This window comes from Chiloscyllium plagiosum, unplaced genomic scaffold (assembly GCF_037043375.1).
Source record: "Chiloscyllium plagiosum isolate Xiang-an unplaced genomic scaffold, Cpla_swu_hap1 HiC_scaffold_14, whole genome shotgun sequence".
Classification (NCBI taxonomy): domain Eukaryota; kingdom Metazoa; phylum Chordata; class Chondrichthyes; order Orectolobiformes; family Hemiscylliidae; genus Chiloscyllium; species Chiloscyllium plagiosum.
Window position 1 is genome coordinate 47,942,673 of NW_028270152.1, and position 26,877 is coordinate 47,969,549.

At 39.8% G+C, this 26,877-nt stretch overlaps 1 protein-coding gene and 1 long non-coding RNA gene across 4 annotated transcripts in view; one reads left to right on the plus strand and one right to left on the minus strand.

Annotated features, from left to right (window-relative positions):
- lrig1 (leucine-rich repeats and immunoglobulin-like domains 1) overlaps positions 1 to 5,953 on the minus strand; it is a 121,269-nt gene extending 115,316 nt beyond the window's left edge. The window contains exon 1 of one of the 2 annotated variants that reach the window (XM_043708289.2): positions 5,352 to 5,953. In XM_043708289.2, the coding sequence (XP_043564224.2) occupies positions 5,352 to 5,578 (227 nt within the window). In that variant the 5' untranslated portion in view covers positions 5,579 to 5,953. The remainder of the gene's footprint in view (positions 1 to 5,351) is intronic. The other variant, XM_043708290.2, reaches the window with a different exon arrangement.
- Positions 5,490 to 26,877, plus strand: part of LOC148147963 (uncharacterized) — a 158,703-nt gene continuing 137,315 nt past the window's right edge. For both annotated transcript variants that reach the window (XR_015759414.1, XR_015759413.1), the window contains exons 1-2: positions 5,490 to 5,657; positions 14,546 to 14,670. This is a non-coding gene — a long non-coding RNA (uncharacterized LOC148147963). The remainder of the gene's footprint in view (positions 5,658 to 14,545; positions 14,671 to 26,877) is intronic.

A 26,877-nucleotide genomic window follows, 5' to 3' on the forward strand; every position in this document is an offset into this window, starting at 1 on the left:
TCAAGTATAAGTTTTTGCTGTAACAAATTACTTACAAAAACACCAATGACTACTTTGGTAGGTTACTTTAACTTAAAAAGTGACCTTCTCTTGTATACTCATCACCCATTGAATGCTCCAAGGAATTACAGTGCTTTTAGCAAACAGTCCACAGTTACTCCTAGCTTCCAACAGTTTCCAGTATTCTTATTTCACCAATTAATAATGGAGCGACCATTTCTAATGGAGTTCCTCAAATCCAGCTCCACTTTAAGGTCAAATAATTGTTTTTCCAACCAGCAATGTCAGAATAATGGCAACACATTAGCATTGCAGCTAGCTAATTAGCTATATTTGATACAGCTTCCTTTCATCTTTGAATTAAATAGACAATCTAAAAGTACAATCATTAACAATCCAATACCAATACTACAACAAGCACAAATACCTTGCACTATATTTCTTAGCAAAATAATTAATCCTTCTTTGACTTCTGACCGTATTTCTAATCAACCACCCATCTCTAATTCAGTGCAACCTTGAATTATTAATATTTTCAAGTTTAAAGTACTTTTGAACTGGTGTGAAAGTTTTCTTTAACAAAAGGAATATATACAGGTTGAAGGCTTTAGCCAAAACCTCTGATCAGACTTGGAAATTTACTATTTGATTTCCTGCCAAGGTAGAAGAAGATTTATTTTTTAATGCAAACATCATGGACCAACATGGCACATTTACAACTTGCTCTTTTATATTCAGACTAATAGTTTGACAGCAACTCAAATGGCAAATTTATAACATTGAATCACTATGGCACAAATCCTCCTGGGAACATTTCCCTACAGGTCATTCCTTGTTCACTGTACATTTACACTATGATTGTAAAACACCTTTTGAAGCAAGACTTCTCTACATTGTCGCAATTTGAATTTACCACAATGCAATGTTAAAGAAAGAAACAGAAGTTCAGAAGTTCTCATGATCATAATCTGCATTATTTCAAATCAGTCCAAAGATTTAGTTGACTAAAAATTCAACGGAACTCTATAGTAAATATGACAATAACAATTTCCTTCAATGACTTTTATTCATGCAAAAAAAGTTGCTTAATGCGCTACAAATTTACTCTGGCAATAAGGCAACAAGGAAAAGAATAATACCCTTTAAACTCAGGTTTGTGGATGAAGTGAACTGAAAGTGGCAGAGACGTTTCATATGTAATTCCAACCATTGGTCCTTTATTTTCAAAGATATTGGAATACATTCTAAAGGTAATACAAAATTCCCTCATAGGGTTGTTAATATTTGGGCCGAAGGGCCTGTTTCCACACTGTAATGTAATCTAATCTAATATGAAAATTGTTCTTGGATGAATTATAAAACTAAATTACTGGACGATCCGTGTAAAACATCAATTTAGACATCAAAATTAGAACAAGGCCAAACTGCACTGTCAAATCACAGGACCAACCACAGATCACTTTTTCCTTCCTGTCTTATTGTCTGAAACTTGTAACTAAAATGTTTTTCCAAATCTTAATCTTTAAATTTTCAAAACTTTTGGAGTTTGCACATTCTCTCTGTGCTCTGTGGTACTCCAGTTACCTCCCACAATCCAAAGATGTGCAGATTAGGTGGATTGGCCTTGCTAGAAATTGACCTGTAGTGTCCAGAGATGAGCAGGTTAGTGGCTTATCAAAGGTAAAAATAAAAATCCCATGTTGGGTTACAGGGATGTGGGTTCTTTGGGGGAGTCTGTGTAGGCTCAAGGGCCAGAATGGCCTCTTTCTGCACTGTAGGAATTGTACAACTCTTATGAAAAGAATTTGGAACCCAAATTGTCAAAAAATAAAATGGGTTTTCCCCAAGGTGTTTCACAACTTTCTAACATTATATCAAAGACTATAGTTTCATAAAGAGTAGTATCATGGCATAATATAATTAAAGAATGCAAGAATTAGGTTACATTCACAGGGTCCTATGAAACAGATGTTATTGCTTTACATACTGTAAGCATGTTGGGCAGCAATTGCTTTGTGAAAAGCAGGAAATAATAGCCTCATTTAAAAAACAAGATTTTGGTTGCTCCAGATAACATTGGCTATTTGTTACTGTAATGTTCCAAAAGCAATAGTTATCATTCTAGAGCTAAGTAGCTATCATCCAAGGATCAGTGCTGGGTCCACTGCTTTTCACCATTCACAAAAATGATACGGGTGTGAATATAGGAAGTATAGTAAGTTTGCAGACAACACCAAAATAGGTGGTGCAATGGACAGTGAAGATGATCACCTCAGAGTACAACGAGACCTTGATCAAATGGCCAATGAGTGGCAGATAGATTTAGATAATTTAGATAAATGTGAAGTGTTGCATTTTGGTAGGGCAAACCAAAGCAGGACTTCTACAGTTAAGGGTAGGACACTGGGGAGTGTTGCCAAACAAAGAGACCTAGGAGTGCAGATGCATAGTTCTTTGAAAGTCAAGTCACAGATAGACAGAGTGGTGACTAAGGCATTTAGCATGTTTGCCTTCGGTGGTCATAGCACTAATTGCAGGAGTTGGGATGCCATGTTATGGCTGTACAAATCATTGGTGAGGCCACTTTTAGAGTACCGCGTTCAATTCTGGTCATCCTTCTACAGGGAGGATGTTGTTTAAAGTTTAAGAGGGTGCAGAAAAGATCTACAAGGATGTTGGCTGGACTGGAGAGTTTCAGCTATAGGGAGGGGCTGAATCTGCTGGCGCTTTTTTCCTTGAATGGAGACTGAGCGATGACCTAGTTGGAGGTTGATAAAATCATGAGGGGCATGAATAGGGTGAATACCCAAAGTCTTTTTCCTAGGTGGGGGAGTACAAAGCTAGAGAGCATTGGTTTAAGGTGAGAGGGAAAACATTTAAAATAGACCAAAGGGGTAATTTTTTCACGTAGAGGGTGGTGAGTATATGGAACAAGCTGCCAGATGAAGTGGTGGAGCTGGGTACAATTATAACATTTAAAAGGCATTTGGATGGGTATATGAATAGGAAGAGTTGAGAGAAATATAGACCAAGTGGGACTAGGTAAGATTGGAATGTCTGGTTGGCACAGATGAGTCGGACCAAAGGGTTTGTATCAGTGTTATATGAATGCTGTGGAATGCATTGCAACCAATCATGCTGACATCCATTGTCCATTAGCACTTCCAGTATGAGTCACTGACCAATGCTCCCCTCCCCAAAGTAGCCATGACGTGGTGGTGCTGGTGTTGGACTGGGGGGGACAAAAGTTAAAAATCACACAACACCAGGTTTATTTAAAGTACCAGCTTTCAAAGCACTGCTGCTTCATCACTTAGCTAGCGGGGCAGGATTATAGGACAGAATTTATAGTAAAAGATCAAAGTGTCATACAACTGATGCACTGTATTGAACAAACCTGGATTGCTGTTAAATCTTTAGTCACTTAGAATAAGGATACAGGTTTCAATTGATTAATATGAAAATCCCAGAACATCACATCAGTTGTATGACATTTTGATCTTTTACTAAAAATTGTGTTCTACGATTCTGCCCCATGTGACGTATGAGTAGCGCTCCAAAAGCTTGTAATTTCAAATAAAACCTGCTGGACTAACCTGGTGTTGTGTGATTTCTAACCAAAGAAGAGGTCAATTGTGACACCCAGCTGTCATTCATCTGAGATCAATATTATAGAATGGAGTAAACTTATTACTACCCATTTACTTGGGACAGCTTATTTTATTGAATAAATTTGCGAAGTCTTTCGGTGATTTTTTTTTTAAATTTGAAAATCATAAAAGTGTTAAGAAATAATTCTGCCCTTTTGGGCAAGTACAATGAAAAACATTCACTATAACTTCACAAGTGAAATAATTTGTCACCAGTCTCGTTTGGCAAAATAGTTTGTTTCTTATCCTCTCAACATCCCTGTATTGTAAATAAATGTCGAAGGAGGTTACTCTTAGCTTTGCCCAAGCAATATAGTTAAGGCACATTCAAAAATGAAAAATCTAAACGAACAAAACCATCCATACCTAAGACACGAAAAAAAGGGACACGCTTCCTCAAAGATTAAAACCATGCAGATTAACATTCGGTTACATACTTCAATTTTTAATGCTTTACCCAAGATTAGCAAATTCAGATGGCCGGCATAGCTATAATAGAACTTACTAAGCCGCATCGAGCATTAGGGCCATATGGGCACTGAACTCAAGGTAGGCATGTTGCCAACCAGCATCTCCGGGCAACAGCCAAGTGAATGAGAACCATGTCGCAGTGACAATGAATCCAACTGTGTCTGGAAAAACTATATGGCCAGCCAATACAAGTGAGCCCCCTAATTACCTAGTTGTGGGATTAGCACTCCAAAGATTTTAGCCCCTCTTTAGCAAGAGCCAAGGTAGAAGAAATTGTAAAATATGCTACATTAAGTAAAGTCAAAGTTTAACAAATGTATGAACCACATCGACAGCAAATTGCAACAATTATCTACGTCTGTCAATAGTTTAATACCCATTAAAGAAGTGTCACACATATAGTGTTGTCACTTTTTGTTTAACAGTCGATTCTCGAAAACCTGCTATTTAAGTGATTCGGTAATTAAACCACAATCCATTTTTCCTAATGTCTACCAAGTACGGAATTTTCTACCATCATCTATTTTAACCTCAAGTGACGCAAAACGCCGAGGAAAAAACTGACGATCCTTTATTCCCTCATCTTCCCAAAGCTAATTTTTCGTCCACATTTTGCTTCACAACAAATATGTCCCAATACTCGAAACTCAAAAAATGCAAAGATTTGCTGGCAAGATTGTGATATCGCTGTACGAAAGTTGTCCCCTTTCAGGTGACGAAAGAGTGAAGACTAATCTGCCAGGAGTTTATACTTGATGTATGTAGATTGTATTCGGGATGAAACAAAACAGGTTTTTGAAATTCCAATGCTAACGACCCATTTTTATTCTTCCATCGTGCAACAATTCAGAAGTAAGCACAATCCATGCTCAATGCTAAGTCCTGTGCGCTAAAACAAACATCGGCACCTTCCTGAACTTGTATTAATGAAAATGCATGGTTGCATATCAAAGAATAAGCAAAGTTCGCCTCTGAGAATAATTATGTCCAAGTATTTAAAAGGTTAAAAAAAAGACTATATACAGCATTCGAGTTTCTTTGAAAGCTGCAATGCCAACTTAATCATGTCAATGATTGATGTAGTTTGGAAGCAAGAGTAGAAAACACCATGAAGTTTCCAGTTTCAGAAATATGTATACGAGGTGATTAGTGTTGGATTGCGCACCTCCCCCTCCCCCCCCCCCCCTGACAGGTCCTCGCAGATGATCAAAACATCTCGAGGGTACTTACAGGTAGACGACCCAGGAAGGCAGCTGGTGGGGAATGTGAGTCCAGGCCTGTTTGCTGCAGTCCAGCTGCTCCCCGCTGCACGTACAGCCTGGGATACACGGCAAGGTCCCGGGGGTGACAGAACGAGAAGCACCTTCACGTCCCAGTCCCGTGCACACGGCCGGCTTGGGGGCGCTCAAAGCCAGCAACAGGGGCAGCAGCAACGCCGGCAGCCCGAGCGCCGCCATCTTGCCTCGCACCGAGTGACCGCCGCTCCACGAACACAACCCAAGCCACAGCTCCAGCCCTCACACCGATCGGCTGAGGGTAGGTAACTCGCTCGCTCTCCTACTTCGAAAGAAAGCCAAGTTCAGCGGGAACTCCTCACTGTGCTGCTCTACGCTACCTTTTTCTCTGCACACCCCCGGCCCTCCTGACTCAACTGCTGGCCGTTTGCAAACGGCCGTTAATGTGAACCCGCTCGCGCTCCAGCCGCAACCCACGTTGGATGCAGTGGGGGTGTTCCATCCCTCCTTCCGTACCATTGGTCCAACCTCCACATCACGTGAACAAACATTCTAGATGACCCGTCATCTATTGGGTGACAGGAACATCAATCAGGAATGGACTGGAGGTGGGCTGGTCCCGAAGCATCTCACCCCTCCCCCTCGTCCCAGGCCAGGGTGTGAAAAGTCCCGCACTGCTCCCAGCCCCTCACCGCGTTTAAAGGGCAATGCCCAGCGGGAGCCTCCTGTTGTCTGACTGCATGCATCAGACAGAGGGAGAGCGCGCGATTTTAAGGCTGTCGTGTAACATATTATTTACACTTTGCGAACCAAATAAGATGACCATAAGTTACAAAAAACACCTACCTGACTATAAAAATAGATAGGCACGTATGGCATAAGCAAACAGCTTTCACAAGCGGAGTAGGTCCAATAGCTGAAATTCGAAATACCACGGCACATAATCTAACAAGTTAATTTAGCGACCAGCAGAATTATGTGGGAAAGTTTCTTTTAAATACATTTGATGTTAACAAAGCACTAAAGTTTCGGCAGCGTCTTCAGCAGAGGCCACAAGTAAATGTCAATGAAAATACTGCAGAGAGTATGCTGTAAGGTGGGCAGACAATTTCAGTCCTTTCTCAAGAGAAGCAAGTAAATCTAAATCATTGTTAAATAAATTTGTTTCCTGATTGTATTACAGCAACTCCTACCAGATATTTATGCTAATACAATAATGTTACAGTTAGTTACAGCATAGGAATAATTTGAATATTCTGTAAAATTTTGGAAGATCAAATTTAATGAGAGCTACTTCTAAGTCTGCAACTGCCAAGACTGTTATTTTCAAACATATCTGGGGTTTTTTCTGACAGTCTACCTTCTCGATGCAGAAATAAACTGCACATTTTCTTAAATATTAAGCACGGGTGGTCAGTGCAAATATTGTAAACCGCACTTTGTTGAGTATAATGGTACTTTTTAACTTCAACAACAATTTATATTTGTAATTGCGACATTATTCGTTCATTTATGTATGGAATTTGTGTAGTAACTGTTAAAGTACAGTACAAAAGAGCGAAATTCATCCAATTGTACTGAGATCAAATTAATTTATGTCGTCAATGAATTGGAAACTGTTTGACAGTCATCAAAATGGATGGTTGAATGATACACAAAGATCAGTCGTTTGTATAATGTTTTGTTATGGTTTACAGTTAATCTGTTTATTGTTACAATCGCGGAAAGTAACTGTTTCTTTATCCAAACGTGTCCAACAGTATTTGAATGCGGTTAAAAATTTCTGCTGTTAGGTTTGCCAATCTGAAATGAATGTGTGTAAGTTTACCGAAACTGAGTCGATTTACTCATATCACTTTCTCATTGGGTCTTGTTGCCGATTGTTATCTTCAGTGTGAGTTGGGCACGACTTGATCTGAGTGACAGCCATACCTTCAGCTTGTTTTGTCGCCGTACCGAATGAAGGCTACAGTAATTGTCAAAAGAGACTTTTTTTAAACGTGAAATCGAAGGACAAGTTTTGCAGAAGGAATTTAGCGCACAAAACATCGGCGTAAGATCCAAAAACGAGACCAATGCCGGAAGTCCAAGCACTGTATTGTAATATCGGGCATGTTATTCATTTGAAACACATTAACAATCATTTCAACCAAGAATCCAATTGCGACAGGAATATGAAAAAAAAACACTTGCATGGACTTTCTCCCTTTAGAATAAATTACCTAACATCTCCTCTTTGCCCCCGTCTTGCTCTTTTCGCTTTCGTAATGACACTACATGGTTCGAATGATAGCGCAACCCAAAAAGTTACAAGCTTTTATGAAGCACCAAGTGAATTCCAATTTCATTGTCAGCATTGACAGTATTATAAACAGTACACGTGTTTCACGTGCAGCACAAATGAGCTTTCAAAATATTTTGATAATGATTCAGTTACGGAAACCGATTTCTAATCGCTCTGAAAAAGAGCGGTCAAGTCATTGTATGAGAGTAAAAGGCACCTCGGTTAACTCAAACTACCCATTACCTTATCCTTGCATTTCACGACTTACGGTCAATGCGGAAATACTTGATGGCTGTCGAAAGATGTACTGTAATTATACTAGACGCACAACTGGTCAAAAACTGGTTGGGTTTCGGATAGGCAGAACCTATTCACATTGCTCGACTACTACCTGGCTGAAACTTCGGCTGCTCTATACTGAGGAGAGTTAGTGTACTTGCCCGTGTCACTGATAATTTTTTCTGTAACTTTATGAAATTTTATATGTTTAAACAGCGAGGGTGGGAGTTTCGCCTCGCTAACCATTTAACATGGTGCTAGGTAAGTTTACAATCTATCTACTGGACCCTTGGATATTCTACAAAGTTGTCCAAATACAAGCTAATCCAATTGGGTTCACGTTCCATCGTGTGCCAGAAAACGAATGAAACAATTTTCTAGGAGGTTCCCCGCTGTTTGACGCCAGAGGTTGGTGGAGGGATTTTTACATTGGAGGGTTAGTGTCAGTGCAAATTAGCAACGCCAGTGGTACAACGTTGTGGTCATTACAACACTGAAGTTTTTTTTGAGATAAACATATCAATACTAACAAAATGTTTACTACATGACAGGATTTCAATTTTGTACGTTGAAATTGAGAAGGACTTTCATTACCTTCACTGGTAATTGCAATGTGTGAGAATTTTGGGCTTCATCATTCAATATAATTTCTATTAATAAACTAGTTGCTCACACTGCATTCTTGATAAATGCCAACAAACTTTTTATAGAAATAGTTATTTTAATATATAATTTGGTAATGTGAGGAGTAGATTCATTGTATTTTATAATACATATTTAAAGTGTATTTGTTCAATGACATCCATACAAATAACTACATGTTATGCATTTTTTTAAAAATCAGATGACAGCATGGCCAGGATTTATTGTCTATTTCTATTGAGAAGGTGGTGGTGGTGGTAAACTTGGTTCTTGAATGGTTGGGGTCCCTGTTGTGAGGATCTTGAACCGAGAAGAAATGAGGATATATTTTGAAGTCACAACGGTATGTGACTTGGATGATACGTTGGAAGCAGAGAAATCTGAATATGGACCATGTCTGGTTGAATTTCAGCATTGCTCATTGCATTATCTGACCATGATATTGAATATAGAGGAGTAATGACCATCGTCTGAAGGAGAAAGATACTGATAATCTACAGGATCTTTCCTTGCCTGATTTGACCTGATGCCATGATATGTCATGCTGCCTGAAGTCAATCTTGAAGATTCTTATTGATAGTACCTAGTGATGATGATGCTTTTGACTGAAAGATATGAGACGGTGTGTTTATGCTAGACTGTTGCCTGATTCACCTAAGGGAACATCTCTACAAAATTTGAACCAGGTCCCCAAATGGTAGTGACAGGGGTTAGCAGGGTTGAGTGGGCAGGGTATGCCTGTAATGTGTTCATGTGTGATAAGTCCATACTGTACATCTCTATGACTCTATGACTCTAAGTAGGTGGTCCCTGATTTTAGTCTCTTATACCTATATGGTTGCAACCTGTTGTTTCTCAATATGTGATGTTGGACAAACAGTAAAAGGAAAAATATTTTTGAAATGTTTTCCCACATGTTTGCACTTTTTAAATTTGGCAGTGATTTTGTGTACATGGGCTTTGAATCTATATGCTTCAAACGATTACTTGCTTCTGTAGTTTTCTTGGTGTATTGTCATCTGTGTCATAGAGTCATAGAGATGTACAGCAAGGAAACAGATCCTTCGGTCCAACCTGTCCACGCCGACTAGATATCCCAACCCAATCTAGTCCCACCTGCCAGCACCCGGCCCATACCCCTCCAAACCCTTCCTATTCATATACCCATCTAAATGTCTCTTAAATGTTGCAATTGTACAAGGCTCCACCACATCCTCTGGCAGCTCATTCCATACACGTACCACCCTCTGCGTGAAAATTTTGCCCCTTAGGTCTTTTTATATCTTTCCCCTCTCACCTTAAACCTATGCCCCCTCGTTCTGGACTCCCCAATCCCAGGGAAAAGACTTTGTCTATTTATCTTATCCATGCTCCTCATAATTTTATAAACCTCTATAAGGTCACCCCTCAGCCTCCGACGCTCCAGGGAAACTAACCCCAGCCAGTTCAGCCTCATCCTAAAGCTCAAATCCTCCAACCCTGGCAACATCCTTGTAAATCTTTTCTGAACCCTTTCAAGTTTCACAACATCTTTCCGATAGGAAGGAGACCAGAATTGCATGCAATATTCCAACAGTGGCCTAACCAATGTCCTGTACAGCCGCAACATGACCTCCCAACTCCTGTACTCAATACTCTGACCAATAAAGGAAAGCATACCAAACGCCTTCTTCACTATCCTATCTACCTGCGACTCCACTTTCAAGGAGCTATGAACCTGCACTCCAAGGTCTCTTTGTTCAGCTACACTCCCGAGGACCTTACCATTAAGTGTATAAGTCCTGCTAAGATTTGCTTTCCCAAAATGCAGCACCTTGCATTTATCTGAATTAAACTCCATCTGCCACTTCTCAGCCCATTGGCCCATCTGGTCCAGACCCTATTGTAATCTGAGGTAACCACGACACCTCCAATTTTGGTGTCATTTGCAAACTTACTAACTCTACCTCTTATGCTCGCATCCAAATCATTTATGTAAATGTCAAAAAGTAGAGGACCCACTACCGATCCTTGTGGCACTCCACTGGTCACAGGCCTCCAGTCTGAAAAGCAACCCTCCACACCACCCTCTGTCTTCTACCTTTGAGCCAGTTCTGTATCCAAATGGCTAGTCTTCCCTTTATTCCATGATAAGTTATGCAAATAAAATAATTTTAGTAAGGAAATTTTAACTGCATATGTATTTTTTCACTTAGAAATAGATTTGTTAATGTTTCATTTGTTACACTATAAGGTACCAAATATACTTGAATGATGGTAATCCCATGCAAAAGCGCTCCTGACCTCTGGGGGGAGAAAATCACTCTTTTCTTCATATACTTAGATTAGATTACTTACAGTGAGCCTTCGGCCCAGCAAGTCCACACCGACCCTCCGAAGAGCAACCCACCCAGACCCATTCCCCTACACTTACCCCTTCACCTAACACTACGGGCAATTTAACATGGCCAGTTCACCTAACCTGCACATTTTTGGACAGTGGGAGGAAACCGGAGCACTTGGAGGAAACCCACGCAGAGAATGTGCAAACTCCACACAGACCAGTTGCCTGAGGCGGGAATTGAACCCAGGCTAACCACTGTGCCACCGTGCCGCCCAATTTTTTAGATTACTTACAGTGTGGAAACAGGCCCTTCAGCCCAACAAGTCCACACTGACCCGTCGAAGCGCACCCACCCAGACCCATTCCCCTACACCTAACACTACGGGCAATTTAGCATGGCCAGTTCACCTAACCTGCACATTTTTGGACTGTGGGGGGAAACCGGAACACCCAGAGGAAACCCACGCAGACACGGGGAGAATGTGCAAACTCCACACAGTCAGTCGCCTGAGGCGACTCACCTTTAAGTTGACCCTGACTTTTAGGAAATAGACCGTCAGGACAGATTACCTAAAGGTGCTGAGAAAATGGTTCAGAGGGGCCAGGGTACGTGCAAAACTTGGGAGAAGCATATTGTTGAAATGAGACAGAAACTCCCCTTCCATTGCTGGTATAAACCTGGTCACCAGGTGTCAAGTACTGTTCACGTTGCTGCATGTGGCACATGTCTGGCCCATTCCCCGAGCCTGCACCACTGCAGTCACCCAAGCCATCTTCTACTTCATCTGCAGGGACACGATGTACAAAGCTTGGTGGAAGGATGTACCCATTGTTGCTCTCATCTAGATGGCCAACTTTGAGTGCAGCTACACCAAGCTGTGCATAGATCCAGTATGCAAACACCAAGTATCACTACGTACTGAGGTTTCTACCTGTGCCCGGTGTTGTGAAGAATGGGTCAGTCTGCAGAACGCTTCAAGTAGTTGGACAGTTCCATATCACTTGTCCTTTGTGGAAAATTTGTAAAGAAAAGCAGAACTTTCCAACAATCATCAAAACATAACTTGGCTGATGGTGAGAAGAGCACAGCTTGGCAGATTCTTCATGCTTGCCCAGCCTCTGTGTTCCCTTGAAACTGGTGTGCTGGTGAAGAGACATATCTCCTTCTGGTATGTGCCTATGTGAAGAAGATCTGGAGAGAGATGCAGTAGTTTTTCCCAAGATTCATCCCGATCAGCACCATGACACAGGTCTCTGTATGGGCTGTTCCCCAGGATGCAAACTGAGACAAACATCGATTGCACCTGGAGGGCCATTAACTCAGTGAAAGACGCTCTTTGGTCAGCCCAAACCTTGTTGGTCTTCCATTGTAAAGAGTTGATCTCAACTAAATGCTGCAGACTGACACATTCCAAGATCCAGGACTGTATGCTCAGGATGTTTTATACCTTGGGGCAGCTGCCATCTAAGTGCAGTGGGGAAAGACTGGTTAAGGTTAAGGTTTTTCTACAGAAGTTTAACAAGGGTCTTTTCAGTAAACATTCTCATTGTCTCAATGTATGTAAATAATCGCCTGCCTGAGTAAGAAATACCTTTGGTTATTGTAACTGCAAGGAATTAAAATTCCTATGTTTGTTTTTCTTGTAATGCAAAGACTGTACAAAACTGCTTTAGAACCTATGAAGGTAGATAAAGATTTTTTTCATGAATAAAATATAGTTTTGCAATTTAAAAAACTCCAAACCTCTTTATATTTACCAACTATTTGCCACTGAAATCAAATTAACCTTGGTGTAAGCCAAGATAGAATCGTATTATAGAGTACCTTGAAGATGACTGTTCAGCCTCTTGCATCTATGCACATGAACACATTATGTCAAGGCTGCAATGCACTGAAATTTAATAATAAAAATACTTCTGACTGCTTTTGCACTACTATTGAGGTGGATTTCATGGTAGCAGTTTCTGACCTGGCCACTTTGCGATAGCAAGGTGTTGAGAGAAGGTGAATTTCCACCTCAACAAAAAGCTGCTCATTTTAAAGTTACCACTTTTTGACCAAATATTTTGCTGTAGAAATAAGACTTTTACATGAAAAATTTAGAAACCGTTTGTATACAGTTACCTTTCTTTGTATTTGTTGATTGGAAATAATTCACATGAAAGCCTACTCCAATTTGTTTGGCTGTTATATTTTTATGCTCACTCTCATTTTGAGGTGAAGTTTCAGAAATGGTAACTTGTTTATGACTTGTATTTATGTTTACTGTGGTGAGGTTAGTCTTTAGTTGTTATGATTGTAGCGGGAATATTGTGTGGCTGCAATAGAAGGAGAATAATACAAAGAAGTGCGGATTCTGAAAACATACACAGAAATTGCTGGATAAACTGAGCAGATCTAACAACATGTATTGACAGAAAGCAGAGATATCAATTCAAGTTCGGTGACCCTTCTTTAGTTCTCCTGTCTCTCCACAAATGGTGCCCAACCTACTGAGTTTTCCCAGCAATAGAAGTAGGCCTGGCTTGTACTGAAAGGGAATATTAGTTAAAGTACAGTACAAGAAGTGTCAGCAATAGAAAAGAATGACAATTTGCAGACTTACAGATTTATTAATGATGGGTTTGCTTTTTAATTATTAGTTATACCACACAGTTCTGAGATTTTGGCCCAATGATGAGAATGAAAATCAATATCAATCCATTTGCCACTTGGGGACCCTGCAGCTTTCAGGACTCAATATCAAGTTCAATTATTTTTGGGCCTAAACACCTTCTTCCATTTCATCTCCCCACCCCCACCCCAGGCCCTGTCACCACATGGACTGCTTTAAGCAAAGCCAACCCATCTTCACCCTCTTATAGTCCCCATTATAAGCTGTTCTTTCTTTGGCTTACCATTATCCATCTCTGTATCTACCAACTGTCTTTCCCTCCTTCTAGATTCTGTGTCCACTTACCAGTCACTCCTTTACCCCCAGCTCCACAATCCCCCCTCCCTTTTTATCTTTTGCAAATATATTACAGTTCTGAAGAAAGGTCACTGGACTCACAAAAAAAACTCAGCTTTCCCCCCATAGATCCTACCATACCTGCTAAGGAGTTTCCAACAATTTCTGTTTCTGTTTCAAATAAATCCAAGCCAGGGTGAAACGTGACTTCGAGCATAAATATATATATATATATATATATATATATATAAAAGATTGATGTATTGAACCTTGTGGTGGCTGTTCTATATATATATATATATACATACATATATCAACAAATAAAATCAATAATATCCTTAAAATTGGCTATAACATGTTTGGTAAGGTCTTGATATGTTTAAATATCAAATCTCAGAACTTTTTGACTCTGGAATTGTTGAAAATAATTTATTTCGATACTGAAATATTGTTAAGATTAGAGGGGTTATTGTAAATTGTAACAGTGGCTTTAAGACATCTTAAGATTGGAAGGTTGAGACATAATCAGCATAAAAACCACACAAGATTTAAAAGGTGCAACAGCGGAAAAAACTAGTCAAAATTAAACTCCGTGTGATGGATTATAAGGGCTGCTGAGACCACAACAACAAGGAATTGATTTTATTTTTCGGTACACCATGATCTGAGGCCGTACATCACTTGTAAAAATGTAACTTTTTTTTTAAAAGCATTAATCAACTGAAGATTCTTCAGTGGAATGGAAACAATTCTTTGTCAATTTCAAGAAGCAGCATCTTGAATAAAGTTGTCAAGAAAATAATTTAATAACTTTCAAGAATCTGTTACTTCAAAGGTAAGAACACGTTTTGTGCAATCAATGTACTAAATAAAGCAATATAATGAATAATTTTAAAGAAGCAGATAGTAAAGAAAGTTTCTTTATTTGTTGAATCTGGGATTTGTGCTATGTTACAGCACCCTAGGCTATTATGGGTCCAGATTTAGCTCTCTTTGTACAGCTCATTGCAACTCATTACTGTATTAGTAGTATAATGGATTTTTGATAACACATAATTCATTCCAAATGGACATTCAAAGCTGAAATTGGTGTCTTAAAGGAACTCACATGTGTTCCCATTTTAAAGGTTTAAAGGTTGAGTTTACTCCTCCATGTTGGTCTGTTTACTGGGGAAAAGGAATCCTCTTTTATTATTACATTAAAAGGACATCTGATAACAAATCCTAACTTCAACAATTCTTTTCAAAGATGTCATACTATTTTACAAACCTAAAACAGTGGTAGCTGTCTGCAAGGCACAAACATTATGCTAGGACTGAGCAAATGGTGATACTTATTGTTGACATATCAGAGTTTGGAAAGTTGTGTAAAGAGGCATGATGGTGACGGGGTTGGGGGGGGAGGGGGGGGGTGGGGGTGAGATAGTGTCTCAGTGGGAGGCCACCCATTAACACAGAGTAGGCAAGTCTGAAAGTAATGGAAGTAGCAGGCAATCAGCTCAACTGGTTAAATTGATCAGGTTCTGGAAGGCTCAAAACTCTGCTCACCTACTTGTGAACTTCATAATAATATGAATTATTTAAAGTGCAATTAACTCTTTCCTTTATTTTCCAATTTTCTAGCTTCACAAATGGGAGGAGAAAATTCTCCTGTTTCATTATTACATTGAGGCCATGTGATTACAAATCATTGCTTCAATAACTGAAAGATGTTCTATCATTTTAGAGACCAAAAACAGTAGTAGCTGTCTGAAAGACACAGTGGTTACACTTGGACTGAGCTAATGGTGTTACGTTTTGCTGACACATCAGAGTGTGGAAGGTAGTGTAAAGGGATCTGGTCAACTTTACTGCAGCTCTTGAGGAATGTCCAAATCCTGCTTTTGCATTACCGTTTCAGGAAGGCACTTCACATTCTTTCCTGCAAAGCTTATCACTGATTTCCCCTGTCTGTCATGCCCAGGACAAGTATTGGGAACTGCGCTGGGCAGCTCCAGATTGACAGTGCTGTCCAGGTGAACAATATGCTTTTAAAGATGGAATAGGTGCAAGGGATGCCAGTGAATACTGGGCTTCCAAGTATTTCATAGTTCCACGATTTCAAAAGCTGCTGAGTGGCACTAGAATTGAACATAACAGATGCCATAGGATTGTGGTAAAGAGTTAATGTGGCAAATTTGGTAAGATATGACAAGAGAATTCATTAGACCTCACAACAAAAAGCCCTCCAATAACTCAACACAACTCAGACTTGGCCAACTAAAAAAATGTAAGATTAAGCCCATAGAAATTAGATAGGGAATAGGTTCTAAAAGCCATGGATAACTTAGATGGAAATTGATGATTTAATTCAAGTTATGTTAGAAGACATGCAAAAACAAAGAATCTCCAAAGAAACAAGTAATTAGAAGAAAAGATAAATTCTGTGACAAATTCACACAATAATAAATATGTTCTTAGCAAATACCCCATTAATCTATTGACTAGCTTCCCATTTAATGTAATAACTCCTTTAAATATAACTAGATATGTAGTTGGTTAAGAATTGTTTGTAATTTATGACTATGTATCTGCAAATCACGTTGGCACTTGTAGAGCAAGGACTTTGCAAAAGTGAAAAATTTGCTAAAGACTTAGCATTTTATTAAATGACAATATGAGGCCAATGGTATATTTCACACTGATTTATCCTCTGGGAAATGTATGAGTAATCAGTTACTTTCTTCAGGAGATTATACGAGCCAAAAGTGGTCCACGAATAGACATTAAACATGATTTGTAGAGATAAGGGATTTCTTTTCATACATATGTCTCTAAGTGCATTTACTATGTGTGTTTAACATCAAACATTGGATGCAAAGAAACAACCAGAAGTCTTCAAAATCCATCACTTCCATTGTGATTTTGCCAAAGCTACTGTCAACTTTACTGTTGAGAACTACAATTAGCAACATTGAGAAATAAAAGCACAGAATAACTTATGCATTCTAAAACAAAGCATGCTTTTCTATCCCTATGTGGTATCACATAATAAGTGTAATAAATGCTGTTATTTTATGTTTTACCAATCTCCAAAGGATCTGAGTCGTTATCTACTGTTAATTAACTTAGCAAATCGCATAAGACATTACATTTGTAATTTCTATTATTCTTGAATAATTCATGGTTTCATTTTCTATGCATATAACCTGAAAGGAAAGCTGAGACCAGGAATTTATACTGAGTAGGACTGCACAAACATATGTCAATACACCACAGAGCCACCAAATGCCTATATTTTGGTTGTGTGTTAAAACTAGAACTGAACACATCATATCTATCATTTATAATTACTAATTAGTTTTAACTGTGCTTTAAGCTAGTTTCTACTTGAGTTACAATAGTCTGTCGAAGCTTTTGGAATTAATGGAGAAATATCATATTATGTGCCAAGCACTTGTTCATAGACTGCTGAAGCTCAACCTAAATTCTCTTCTTGACAGTTTTTAATGAGTGATGATTTTCCATTACCTTCCCCTCTCAGGGACTGAGTGCAGAGGCAGATCCCCTGTCCACCTCAGCTCGAATTGCAAATTAAGCCGATGATTTTGGTGTTATTCCGAACCACATTCTAGCTGACCTAATGGGTCCTCTCGAGACAATTGCACCACATTTAAACACTCGCTAAAATCTAAATAAAATATATAGAGTCATAGTCATGGATATGTGTAGAATGGAAACAGAACTTTTGGTCCAACTTGTCCATGCCGACCAGACATCCTAAGTTAATCAAGTCCCATTTGCTAGCATTTGGTCTGTATACCTCTAAACCCTTCCTATTCATATACCCATCCAGATGCCTTTTAAATGTTGCAATTGTACCAGCCTCCAACACGTTCTCTGGCAGCTGATTCCATACACGTACCACCCTCTGAGTGAAGGAGTTGCCCCTTTTAAATCCTTCCCCTCTCACTTTAAATCTAAGCCCTCTAGTTTTGGACTCCCTACCGTGGGGGAAAGACCTTGGCTATTCACCCAATCCATGCCCCCTCATGATTTTATAAAACTGTTCTAGGTCACCCCAGCTTCTGAAGCGCTTAGGGGGAAAAAGCCCCAGCTTATTCAGCCTTTCCCTGTAGCTCAAACCCTCTAACCCTGGCAACATCCTTGTAAATTCTTTCTGAACCCTCTCAGGTTTAACAATGTTCTTCCTATAGAATTGAATTGAATTGAATCATCATTTTTGCTAGTGTTTGTTAGCTCTTCTGCTATTTTAGTTGGACCTGTGCAGCTCCATTTTGGACAAGGGGAGTTCCTAACGTTTCCTTTCCGATGGCAACATTACCTTAACTGAATAATGAAGTTTGGAGTTTGATCCATTTCCGATTTCAGCGTAGCACTGTTGGACTATTACCACACATGCATTGCCTGAAAGAAGTAGGTGAGAATTGAAGAATGTTTGGATGACAGTAAATGATGATATGATGCAGAAAGAGGATTCCTAATTAGCGATTTTTGAGGATTCCTAATTATTGATATCTTTAAAGCTGTTTATGTTCACCATTACAAAATCGTCTTGACTTGACAAAGGAACAATGCTTATGGGAAGTCATAGTCAAAATGGAGGTTATGACATGGTCCAACATGCTCCAAGACATCTGCCAATTTAACTTCAAATAAACCACAGAATTCTCAGTATGTTAAATGACATAAAAATTTTGAATCTCTTTGTCTATAGTTACTTCTGAACTGTTTAGCAGGAAATTCAGTAACATCACTTATATCGGTAGTATAATTATGCATAATGATTAAAAATTGGAACAGAGGAAGTGTTGAGCTTCGGTAGTAAGTGACTGATTATCATCTAAAATTAATAATAAATATTTCAAGAACAAGGGAAACAGCAGTGGTCTTCCACATAAAGCCAACAACCAGAAATTCAGGAAGGTGCTGATCTTCTGAGCATAGTGAATAGATTCTGCTGGAGATAGGAATATTTGTAAGATTGCAGAGCACTGTTATAGCCTCTTTCCAGTGGAAAGATGATAATCATAAACTTAAATTACTAAGAAATTTCACTGGTATTTGTGACTCTTAAAGTGGATCTTCATGTTGTTACAGCATGAATAAAGGATGTTGTTGTGTATAATGTAAGCGTCAAAAAAGAACAAGAAAATTTGTTGCCAGTGATGAATTCATGAAATAAGCTGTAACTTCTGTCTAAAGCCTCTTTTGTTTTGATGAATTAGTGAACTGTACAACAGTAGACCTATATACATAGGCTTGCTTATAAAGTGGCTAAAAAAATGTAAACGTTTATTACAGGATTTTTCTCAATGCTGAAAGCAGGTGCCTGCTAGTCACTGAGAAAATGCTAAGACTTGAAACATTGCTGCTGGAAAATGATATGTAGATACTGAGTATACGAACATAGAGTATGCTCATATGTTCATGGGCCTGCACTACCGTGATTGAATTACAGAGAAACAGACAGCTGTTGTTAAAGCTCTGCAATGCAGCTGGTGCAAGTACTTCTTTTTAAATTCATTAATGGGATGTGGGAGTTACTAGCTTGGCCAGCAATTATTACCCAGCTATAATTACCCGGATGGTATTTAAGAGTCATGTCTACACCAGACCAAGTTTCCTTCCGTAAAAGACATTAGTGAACCAGATGGGTTCAACTGTATATACTATAAAGAACAAAGAAAATTTACAACCCAGGAACAGGCCCTTCGGCCCTCCAAGCCTGAGCTGATCCAAATCCACTGTCTAAACGTATCGCCCAATTCCTAAGCATCTGTCCCTCTGCTCCCCACCTACTCATGCATCTGTCCAGACACACCTTAAATGAATCTACCGTGCCTGCCTCTACCACCTCTGCTGGAAATGCATTCCAGGCACCTACCACCCTCTGTGTAAAGTACTTGCCATGTATATTCCCCTTATACTTTTCACCTCTCACCTTGAACATATGATGTCTTGTTATTGAATCCCTAACACTGGGAAAAAGCTTATCTCTATCTACGCTGTCTTCTACCCTTCATGACTTTGTAGACGTCAATCAGGTCCCCCATCAATCTCCTTTTTTTATGATGAAAACAATCCTAACCTACTCAACCTCTCTTCATAGCTAGCACCTTCCATACCAGGCAACATCCTCGTAAACCTTCTCTGTACCCTCTCCAAAGCGTCCACATCCATTTGGTAATGTGGCCACCAGAACTGTACACAGTATTCTAAATGTGGCCGAATCAAAGTCTTGTACAATTTTAACGTGACCTGCCAGCTCTTATACTCAATACCCCATTTGATGAAGGCAAGTAAACCATATGTCTTCTTGACCACTCTATCCACCTGTGCAGCCACCTTCAGGGTACAATGGACCTGAACTCCCAGGTGTTTCTGCTCATTAATTTTTCCCAAGGCTCTTCAGTTTACGGCATAGGTCGTTCTAGAATTAGACTTCCCAAAACGCATCACCACATTTGGTCTGGATTGAACTCCATCTGCCTCTTCTCCGCCCAACTCTCCAGTCTATCTATATTCTCCTCTATCCTTTGACAGTCCCCTGTGTGTTCATTGTTTTGCTCCAAATGAAGGTGATTCTGCACTCACACATTTTAGAGTTTTGATACTCATCACACTACAGTGACAGGCTGTTGATACCAGTTGTGTATGTATTGATTCATTGCATATTAGTCTATGAATTTCCCAACATAATCATACCCCTCTGGGGAAAAGGGCAGTAGGTATGTACAGTTTCTTGAAGCCTGAGCGAGTTCCGGTTGTAAGTTGGAGATAAAATTCAACTAAATCAAGTGGACTCACGAATTCAATATTAGAACCAGAAAGTTTTGTAGTATTCTATAGAATTTATAATGATTGTCCAGCAAACTTGGCCGACTAATGAACCTTAAAGGGTACAGACCTATGACAAAACACCAGGACTCATCCCCTTCGGCTTCTGATGTTTAAAAGCTAATTACATAATTCGCCAGGGCGTTCTAGAAATGCAAGCAGCAGAAGATTTACCATGCCCTGTAGTAGGAAGTTCTGCGATTTTCTCACACTTGCTTGGTCAGTCATACATCTTGGCTTTGTCAACATCTGATAGCCAAGTTTGGTACCCATGGGGATGGCCTCAACCAGGTCCTTGGGTTCATGCCACACTATAGGTGACCCCACTACACTATACACTCTCTCACACACGCACACAAGCACGCGCACACACACACATTCCTCCAGACCCACACACTCATGCAGACCCTGTCTCATACACAAGCTTTCTCTCATATGCTCACACACTCACACCCAAACGCACCCGCTCACAGACTTATACCCCATTACACTCACACAGACACATCATCTCTCACTGACATTCACACTCCCGCACACACTCACATGTACACACTCACTCGGTTTCTCCTGCACACTCACATATAAGTTTGTGGATGAATCTGTACTTGCAGAATTACATTTTATTTTGCTCAAAAACTGCATAAATCCATGTAAGGTTTTGTAACTCCCACTTTAGAAATAGAATCAGTCTGACCTAACACTGGGACACAGGTATCCTTTAACTTCACACCTTCAATGCATTATCTGAGTTGAGAAGACACCTATTGTTAAAAGTTATCTAAAGAGTGTAACTTTAAAAAATGTTCTGGGATTTACATGTGAAGGAACTGAAACTAAACTGATCATTTTAAAACATGAAAGTGGTAAGTTAACTTTGTTTAATATTACATTCCATGACACTGCAACCCTGTTGTTATAAAGTCTGTGTCTTATGATTCTGCTCTGCAACCACCTGATGAAGAAGCAGCACTTCAAAAGCTAGTGATTCCAAATAAACCTGTTGGACTATAACCTGGTGCTACGTGATTTTTAACTTTGTGCTAAAAAGCTTCAACTTGTGGTTGAGGTAGCATAAGAAGAAGCAAACAAAGCACTAGCGTTTAGCATGAAAGGGATAGAATTGAAAATTAGGGGTTCTGTTAATCATGCAGCAAACTTTGGTTAGAAACACTGAAGTTCTGTGTGTAGTTCTGTCACATTATTATGAAAAGTATAAACAAGGATAATATTTAAAATGTCTGGGTATACTCATCAGGAGAGGATTGACAAGTTGAGTATTCTTCTGAAAAAAAAAGGCTGAGAGGGAACCTACTTGTTCTTGAAAATTATGAAAAGTTCTCATAGGTCAGGCAGCTTCTGCTCTGATGGGGAAGAGCATAACTAGAGGAGGCCATCCATATAAGACAATTAGCAAAAAATCCAATATAGAATTCAGATGAAACTTCACACCCAAAGCCAAGTAAGAATATGAAGTGCACTGCCACAGGGAGTGATTGAAGCAAATAGTAGAGATACATTTAATGGGAAGATAGACAAGCAGATGGAAATAGAAGGAGATGGTGGTAGTTTTAGATGTGTAAAAGGACAGGTGGGAGGAGGAATATAATTGGTACAGACACATTGTGTGGACTGGATAGGTTGAAAGCTTGTTTCTGAGCTGAATACCTAATATAATCCTATGATTTGAGCAAGTGGGTCATGTCCTTCTGGGGAGAAAGTGTCTACTTTGAAACAGCAATATGCCATTTCATTTTCAAATTGCTCAAACCCTTATAATTTGCTCTCCAGTCACTATCTGAATAAGCTACATTAAAATATTTCTGTAAATTGAATGGCACAATGTGTGGGGCACTTGGATTTCTTCTCTGTGAGTTAGGATCATTGCTTAAATTGGTTAAATCTACAATTATTTTTAGAATGTCCATTTTACATCAATCAGTTTACCAATATTTCACAACACCCCACTCTACAGAATTTGAATCAGTTGTATCTTTATTGAATTTTGCTATCTGCTTCAATCATGTTCCCTGGTAACTCAATCTAAAATTCAATTAACCTATGGGTGAGAAGATTAATGTCTAACATCTTTTCTTGACTCCAGACTATTTACTTTAACTTGTCTCTCAGTATTTGAAACCATCACACTTTAGTCTAAATTAATTTTCCTTTATGTTCTTGAAAATAAGGATTTCCTCAAATTTTAAATATGCAATCTTTTTACCCTTTCATCATAATGTAATTCCTGATGAACGGAGCCATCATTTGTGCTTATTTGTGCACCTTTTCATTGGCAAAATGATCTTTTCTATGTTTAGACAATCAAACTGTTCATTGATTTTAAGATGTAACGGATGGAGCAATAATATTGACTCTTATGATTTGTCCTTTATCCTTCTGTTACATAATGCAAGACCTATTTTCCTTTGTTTTCTCCATATCTACATTTTGTGCTGACAGTTACCTTTTGTTCTGAGGAACAGTTGCTATTTCTTTCACAGCTTTGATAAATTGAAGCTTAAAACTTTCAAACCAGCTAACCATAATATTTGGCAGTTTAAAATTGTATTTTTTTTAATACTTACAGGTATAATACATTAAATCCAGAAACTTCAGAGCCTATGCCATGTTTGATTTCAGACATTGCTGTATTTTGGGTTGAATGGTTTGGCATGTTATAGAGAGTCATAGAGTCATGGAGATATACAGCATGGAAACAGACTCTTCGGTCCAACCTGTCCATGCCAACCCAGATATCCCAACCCAATCTAGTCCTGCCTGCCAGCACCTGGCCCATATCCCTCCAAACCCTTTCTATTCATATACCCATCCAAATGCCTTTTAAATGTTGCAATTATACCAGCCTCCACCACTTCTTCAGGCAGCTCGCTCCATACATGTTCCACCCTCTGTGTGAAAACGTTGCCCCTGAGGTCTCTTTTATATCTTTCCCCTCTCACCCTAAACCTCTGCCCTATAGTTCTGGACTCCCCAACTCCAGGGAAAAGACTTTGTCTATTTATTCTATCCATGCCCCTCATAATTTTATAAACCTCTATAAGGTCGCCCCTCAGCCTCTGACACTCCAGGGAAACCAGCCCCACCCTGTTCAGCCTCTCCCTATAGCTCAAACCCTCCAACCCTGGCAATGTCCTTGTAAATCTTTTCTGCCCTCTCTGCCCTCATCAATCCTCTTTGTTACTTTTTCAAAAAACTCAATCAAGTTTGTGAGATATGATTTCCCACACACAAAGCCATATTGACTATCCCTAATCAGTCCTTGCCTTTCCAAATACATGTACATCCTGTCCCTCAGGATTCCCTTCAACAACTTGCCCACCGCCGACGTCAGGCTCACTAGTCTATAGTTCCCTGCCTTGTCCTTACCACCCTTCTTAAACAGTGGCACCACCTCAGCCAACCTCCAATCTTCCGGCACCTCACCTGTGACTATTGATGATACAAATATCTCAGCAAGAGGCCCAGCAATCACTTCTCTAGCTTCCTACAGAGTTCCAAGGAACACCTGATCAGGTCCTGGGGTCTATCCACCTTTATGCATCCAGCACGTCCTCCTCTGTAACGTGGACATTTTTCGAGATATCACCATCTATTTCCCTACATTCTATATCCTTTTCCACAGCAAATACTGATACAAAATACTCCTTTAGTATCTCCTCCATTTTCTGCAGCTCCACGCAAAGGTCGCCTTGCTGATCTTTGAGGGGCCCTATTCTCTCCCTAGTTATCCTTTTGTCCTTAATGTATTTGTAAACACCCTTTGGATTCTCCTTAATTCTATTTGCCAAAGCTATCTCATGTCTCCTTTTTGCCCTCCTGATTTCCCTCGTAAGTACACTCCTACAGCCTTTATACTCTTCTAAGGATTCACTCGATCTATCCTGTCTGTACCTGACATCTGCTTCCTTTTTCTTAACCAAGCCCTCAATTTCTTTAGTCATCCAGCATTCCCTATACCTACCAGCCTTTCCATTCACCCTAACAGGAATATATTTTCTCTGGATTCTCATTATCTCATTTCTGAAGGCTTCCCATTTTCCAGCCGTCCCTTTACCTGCAAACATCTGCCCCCAATCAGTTTTTGAAAGTTCTTGCCTAATACCGTCAAAATTGGCCTTTCTCCAATTTAGAACTTCAACTTTTAGATCTGGTCCATCCTTTTCCATCACTATTTTAAATCTAATAGAGTTATGGTCGCTGGCTAAAGTGCTCTCCCACTGACATCACAATCACCTGCCTTGCCTTATTTCCTAAGAGTAGGTCAAGTTTTCCACCTTAAATAGTAGGTACATCCACATACTGAATCAGAAAATTTTCTTGTACCCACTTGACAAATTCCTCTCCATTTAAATCCTTAACACTATGCCAGTCCCAGTCGATGTTTGGAAAGTTAAAATTCCCTGCCTTAACCACCCTTTTATTCTTATAGATAACTGAGATCTCCTTACAAGTTTGTTTCTCAATTTCCCTCTGACTATTAGGGGGTGTATAATACAATCCCAAAAAGGTGATCATCCCTTTCTTATTTCTCAGTTCCACCCAAATAACCTCCTTGGATGTATTTCCGGGAATATCCTCCCTCAGTACAGCTGTAATGCTCTTCCTTATCAAAAACGTCACTTCCCCTCCTCTTTTGCCTCCCTTTCTATACTTCCTGTAGCATTTGTATCCCGGAACATTAAGCTGCCAGTCTTCTCCATCCCTGAGCCATGTTTCTGTAATTGCAATGATATCCCAGTCCCATGTCCCTAACCATGCCCTGAGTTCAAGAGCCTTCCCTATTAGGCCCCTTGCATTGAAATAAATGCAGTTAAATTTATTAGTCCTACCCTGTCCCTGCCTGTCCTGATTGCTTGGCTCGCTTCTGTTTTCAACTGTACCAGTCTCAGATTGATCTCTTTCCCCACTATCTCCCTGGGTCCCACTACCACCTCCCGCCCCACCCACCTTTGCCCATACACTAGCTTCTCAGCCATGCATTCATCAGTTCTATCTTCCTATTCCTGCCCTCACTAGCTCGTAGCACCAGGAGTAATCCAGATAATGCTACTCTCGAGGACCTCCTTTTTATATTCCTGCCTAACTCTCCGTAATCTGTCTTCAGAATCTCAACCTTTTCCCGTCCTATGTCGTTGGTTCCAATGTGGACAATGACCTCTTGCTCGGCCCTCTCCCCCTTGAGAACATTCTGCACCCTCTCTGAGACATCCTTGATCCTGGCACCAGGGAAGCAACGCACATTCTGATTTTTCGCTGCTGGCTACAGAAACGTCTGTCTGTACCTTGGACTAGAGAAACCACGAACACAATTGATCTGTTGGAACCTGACGAACCCTTTGTTGCATTCGAGCCAGCCTCAATTCCAGAAACTTGGCTGTTCGAGCTTCATTCCCCTGAGAATCCATCACCCCCTACATTTTCTAAAACAGCATACCTGTTTGAAATGGGGATAGCCACAGAAGACTCCTACACTAGCAGCCTACCTCTCTTACCTTTCCTGGAGTTAACCCATCTATGTGACTTTATCTGAGACTTCCCCCCTTCCTATAAATGCCATCCATCACATACTGTTGCAAATTCCTCATTGCCTCTAACTGTCTCTCCAACTGATCCATTCGATCTGATAGGATTCACAACCAACAGCATTTATTGCAGATATAATCCGCAGTAACCCTTAAACTCTCTTTAAACTCCCACATCTGACAAGAAACACATATCAGTGCAAAGGCCATTTTTGCTCCTTCACCATCTACAGACCCAGAAAATAACACCGCCTTATTTCTCTACACAACACCGCCCCAGGTTAAATTAATAGTTTTGGCTTATGTTTTAAGTTTAATCAAGAGACATATCTCCAAAAACATTTAATCAAGAAAGAATACACACACTTAAAACAATTCACTTATCTGTTCCTATACTGTGAACTTTGCCCAAACACGTTCCTCCAAGATCAGTTGTGAATTTCACTGTTTGTTAATTTTCCCAGACACACTCCGATGTCCAGCGATACATGATTTCAAACAGCAAAGGCAGTAACTGTGCAGGTTCACTGTGGTGTCAGTTTCTTTCTCTGTCTCTCTCCTGCACCATGTGCTTCCTTTGTCTATTCTTCTCCCTTTTAAAACTGGTGTTGTTTTGACTTTTTTTCCCCAAAGTTCCAAGACAATGCAACAGCATATAAAAC